The sequence below is a fragment of the Pinus tabuliformis genome, chromosome 6 (assembly GCF_031772625.1).
Source record: "Pinus tabuliformis cultivar Carrire ecotype Pingquan chromosome 6, CPIR1, whole genome shotgun sequence".
NCBI lineage: Eukaryota > Viridiplantae > Streptophyta > Pinopsida > Pinales > Pinaceae > Pinus > Pinus tabuliformis.
Window position 1 is genome coordinate 1,894,373,149 of NC_142292.1, and position 5,398 is coordinate 1,894,378,546.

Sequence of the window (5,398 nt, forward strand, 5' to 3'; positions counted from 1 at the left end):
TTTTCCTGTATGTCAAAGGACAAATTGAGCATGGTCAAAGTGTTCTACTTTCACTGGATTTTCTTGCTTAGATGACTTGCCATAAAGCAACTATTCTTTATCTATTTGATTTGCCGTGATATATTCTCTCAAAGGTGCCAAAACCGAGCTCTCTCAATTCCTCAAGTTCAACAATTTTTTGTTGTATCATAAAACGAAAGCCAAGACGAGGAGGGAATGTTGAATACCATACTAGTGAATCATAGAAAAGCACTCACAAAAATTACATAAAAATTCATTGAATTTCAAAGTACTAAAATATAAATATTTAGACTTGCAATAGTAAGGGTTGTAATCAGTGGCATTAATTCATACATTAACATATTTGATAATCCCAAGTGTGATTCCTTTTAACCTAGATCTTTACATGATATGTTTTATATGCATAATGCTTGTCATAATTTACATGGAAATCATAGGTTGGATTTGTTTGGAAATCAACAAAGAGGGCATACTCACATGGAAAAGGCATGTAGTATCAATATGTGGGTAACTAATAGACATAGAGCTTGATTAATTTTTCTTTTCTTCTTTGTGGTTGTGATTCAAGCTGGATGATGTTCTTTTGTCACTAAAGCCAGCATTCATCAGTGAATCGGGCAGGAAACATTTCCTCATCTGCCTTTCATTTTGTAAATGCGAACCTTCTAGAAGTCCATATTTTACATTAGTATTATCATTATCACCCTTGGTGATCAACATCACAATATAGTAATTAATGGATGCATTTGCATAGTACTATGAGTATATTACTTCGTCATCCAATGTAAAAGAGATACATGTGAATGTTTGTTGTGGTTGTGTTAATCAACATAATCTGAAGGAATTGCAACTGCAATACACTTTTCTTACCATTTGTGCTACTTAAATGAGTAGCAAAATTTGTTCATTACAATCTTCTTAGCCTTTGTGTTCCTTAGTCACCCATTTTTGATTGCATAATTCCATAACTGCTCTTCTCGGTAAAAAGACAACGAATACATCGAACTTTCCTTTTGGTATAGTTCATCTAATGTTAGAGTTATTTAGTTATCTCATATTGATTTCTATGTTTTTTTTCAGATTTAATTATATACATTTGTATTTTTCTCCCTTTTACGGTATTCTTTTATTTTCTCTTCACATATCAATGGTTTTACATTTATTGTTTTTTTGGGGCATCTTGAGGATATTGAATGGCATTGTGATTAGGATGTAATACCATGCATCATCATCCCAAAAAAAAAACACCTATTATCATCCCACTCACTCTTTGTGGTGTTCATTATTATTTAAACCATTAGCCAAGGTTCCATTCCCAAGGGCTTTACTAGGCATCTACGGGGGCACATGGAGATGAATACCAAGTGCACGTGTTACAAGCTCAAGCCTACTCCTTAATTCTAACTTATTCTTGAATCTTGGGAAGCAAAGGGCTCAACACCATTGGTCAAAGTTCAATTCCCAAATTCTTTATGAGACAATCATGAAGCCACATAGAGGTAGGAGTTAAACTTAGGGCACATATTTCATATTACTTACACAAGGCCACTATAATGTTCCCCTTAAGATTTGAGGAGTGGGAACTTGACACCATCAACCTAGGTTCCATTCCAAAGGGCTTTACCCAAAACCTTAGGGCACCTTGTGAACATTTTGATGAGGGAATCGGGTGGTGGGATATGTAATCAACTTGGGAAAGGATGTTAATATAACTAATTTGATGGATCCATTACATCAAATATAACTAAATTATTACAAATTGCATAGTGGTGTTGGAACTTGGTGGATGCTGAGATTGGCGCAATTGTTGTGTGTTCTATTCTCTGATAGGAGAAGGACAGAACATGGGGTGGGCCTGGAGAAGTCCAGTGTGGTTCAGTCCTTGTTGAAGAAATTGGAAGGGTGGCGGGTCTCAGTGTTTGAAGAAACTAATTTGCTACTCGTGGAGTGAGAGAGCCTCGTTTGTCAATCAAATCTTTACGAGAGCTGAACATATCACCTAAAGAGCTGATTTGGTCATTGTTGTGATAAGTGTGTGTCTTGTTATTGTGGTCGTGGAGAGCTAGTCTAGTGAATTTCTATGCCATTGGGGAAGCAGTGAGTTGTGGTGCTGCATAAACAAAAAGAGGCAGTGTTGGTTGACCACAGTTGGGAACGTAGCAGAAGGTTTCATGTTGGTTGTTTGGGTGTTGAGGTGTGTGGCAAAGGGACAACAAAAGAGGTGTATGCTTGGAAGAGGTGTGTTCTAAAAGCTTCAATGCAAAGCGCTAACAAAGAGATAGAACAATCCCCCGCTATGTGGAGGATGACCACTATTGTTGTGCAGTGGATTAGTAATCCATTGGATTTGCTCAACGGTGAGAAGAGACATGTGTTAGAGATTAATGCAAGAGTTTACCTTTGATTTGTGTGATCTATTGTTGTTGGAAGAGTTGTGGAGGAGCTGCCTGAAGAAGTGGCCACCGTGTGTGGAGAGCCGCATAGAAGGTCACCAGTCTGATTGGAGTATAATGAGTTCAATGAGTCGGATAATGTTTAATAGTGATGTTTTTGATGATCCTTTTTTAGAGAGTCCATTTGGAAGTATTTTTGGGTCAGGCAATATATTTTATTCAGGTAGTATTTTTGAGTCACAAGAATTATTTGATAAATCGAATAATTTTTTTGATGACCATGAATATTAGGAGGTACAGTCTATTCCACATCATCTTGCAATCATTGAGAGCAGAACTTGCTTCTCTGGAAACCCAATTGTTGGAAATTTGATTAGATATGCTTCTAAGATGGTTGCGACAGTGGATGATACAACCATGGATGTTCTTCAAAGGCGACTCATGTTCGAAGATGAGTGCATTTTGGTGGATGATGTTCCATTCGATCAGTTTGTGCCACTTGGTCGCATAATTTACAAGGCTTCTTCTAATGGAAAGTGGGGAGAGCATGAATGGGATTACTTTGTTTTCATTATCGGGATGTTGCCTTGCATCCTAATTCAGAAGAGGTTGTTGATGCTAAGTACGTAAGCAACAATCAGTTGAAGGAGCTCATAATGAAAGCAAGAAAGGTGAAGATGAAATTGCACCAACGAATGAACAAACATGGACCCTTTAGCAAGAAGGAAAAAATGAAAGATCTATTATCAAGTTTTTTAATGTATTGTTGTAAGCTTCGTTGAGACTGAGACCAACATGCATGTTAACGTTTAGGTCATGATTAAGGGGAGGTGTTAGAGTATTAATCATGATGTCGTCCGTCACTGTGACGACAAACCCTGTTCATATGACAGCATTGGTAAGACATTAGTTTAAGTAAGCAGAGATCATTATTATTCTTCGGCTCATGGATGTATAAATAATAATGATGTGTAATGAAATAAACAAACTATAGGAAAGAATCTTCATATTTCTGTCAATAAATTACCACCATAAAAAAAAACCTCACACATTCAAAAATTTGTGCCAGATTTTCCCAAAATCATACCAGAATTTCTATTATTTTCCACTCAGCCCTGAAATTTTAAAAATTTTATCCACTTTACGGGTTACAAAGATGTTCAGACCGCGGGAGAAGTTCATGTGCAACGATCCGATTTTACAAATGAATCAATTTTTCCAAGAAACATAATGGCCGTACCCATTTAGTGGATTGTATTGTTAGACGATAATGCTTCCCAGGTCACATGACTGGCTGCCTTTTGCTTTTACAAAAAGTCAAACACGACATTAGTGGCACGGATCACGTCGTAATTTACACAATTTGGTAAATTGTCATGACCCGGTGCCAATGTAGGTGAGCTGACAGGGTTGGTGCCACTAACCATAGAAGTTTAGCAGGCACGCGGACACCCAAGAATAGAATGCCTATGTTGCTTCAGCGAAACGAACTGGCTTGAAGTGGCCCACATTACATAGCGTGTTTGGAAAATCAGAACAAAATCCCTCATTTCTCGAAGCCGACCGCGTAGCGCTCTCGATATATTATAGCCTGCCCTCCGCTTTCGTTCACAATATTTGTCTGTCTCATTTTTCTTCTGCCGACCGCGTGGTACTATCTGTAAGTTATACCGTGCCCTCCACCTTCGTTAACACTTCATAGCCACTCTCTGTCTGAGTTTTCTTCTGGGCATACCTTTACATTTCACTTTTGGGGAAGGAACATATCGACTTCTTACCGCTTCCGTGACACGAATTTGCAATATAATCCTTCCACAACAGCTACTTTCGGACGATATGGCTGGATTCAATGCACTTCTCTGTTTAATTATTGTCCTGGGATTGATAAGCTCAGCCTTCCCCGCACGGGCACCGGCACTTTCCCCCATTGCAGCAGCACCTAACGCGTCACCGGTTCAATCCCCACAAGCGCCATCACCAGTATCACCTCATGCTGCGACTTCGCCGACTGTTTCTTCTTCTGCTTCTGCTCCTACTAAAGTGGCCACCCCACCAAGCTCAGCCTCCTCTCCCACAGCTCAAGCTGTAGCTTCTAGCCCCGCGTCTCAAGGCCCCGCCACCGCTACGCCACCGAGCGCCAACAGCAGGGCTGTCGGCACCGCCAGTTTCGAGAAGATGGCTATCATTGCAGCCACCTTGCTCGGAGGGGCCGCCTTTCTTCTTTAACCTACCCATGCGTTTTCATCTCCATGGATGTAAAGCAGCCATTCAATGTGCTTCAAGGACGAAATGAAGAGTGCTGAATTTGTCGCAGATATATCCTGATGGGATTCATGGATTTCATTTATTGTCACAACTTTTTATGGTTTTTCTTTGAATGCTATTAGATTACATATTATTTTCCTCTCTTATATTATTTCCCAAGGCACAGAGTGGATCGATTCCATGTTAGGAATGCCGGATTATATTTGTAATACATTGTTTAATTTAATTATAATTTTGCATGGATTTCCCAACATCGATTTGTTCGAATCAGTTGTGAACTTTTCACAATGTAATAGCCACGAAAAGAAAGGTAACTATTAGAGTAGGTCGAGAAGGCTTAAAACTGAACACTTTCACGGAGGTTTATAGTGATGCACACATTGCTGCCAGCAAAGAGATAACAAGGGAAATATAACTATTAAAAGGCATGAAAATTAAGAGTGCAAAAGAGCCTTTCTAATGGTACGTTAAGCTACAGGTCACGAGCCTTTAACTGATAGACCTCATCAGCCAATGTTATGGGATCAAGGTCATGAGAATGAGAAAAAAGCTAATCTTAAGTGAAATTATCATTTATCAAATGCTTCTCGATGAAATGTCCATCTCAAGAAAATAACCGAGGAAATCTTATGTGAAAACTCTCTCTTGGAAGATTGTGACAACTTAGTTGAAAAAACTGTGCTTGTGGCTTCGTTGATCTAATCATGTTATTCCCTCAA

The 5,398-nt window shown here is 39.0% G+C and overlaps 1 protein-coding gene across 1 annotated transcript; it reads left to right on the forward strand.

Moving 5' to 3' along the window:
• Positions 1-4,018: 4,018 nt before the first annotated feature.
• Positions 4,019-4,812, forward strand: LOC149266749 (uncharacterized). Its single transcript, XM_089397340.1, has one exon. The coding sequence runs from the start codon at positions 4,251-4,253 to the stop codon at positions 4,638-4,640; it is 390 nt and encodes a 129-aa protein (XP_089253466.1). The 5' UTR covers positions 4,019-4,250; the 3' UTR covers positions 4,641-4,812.
• Positions 4,813-5,398: the final 586 nt, after the last annotated feature.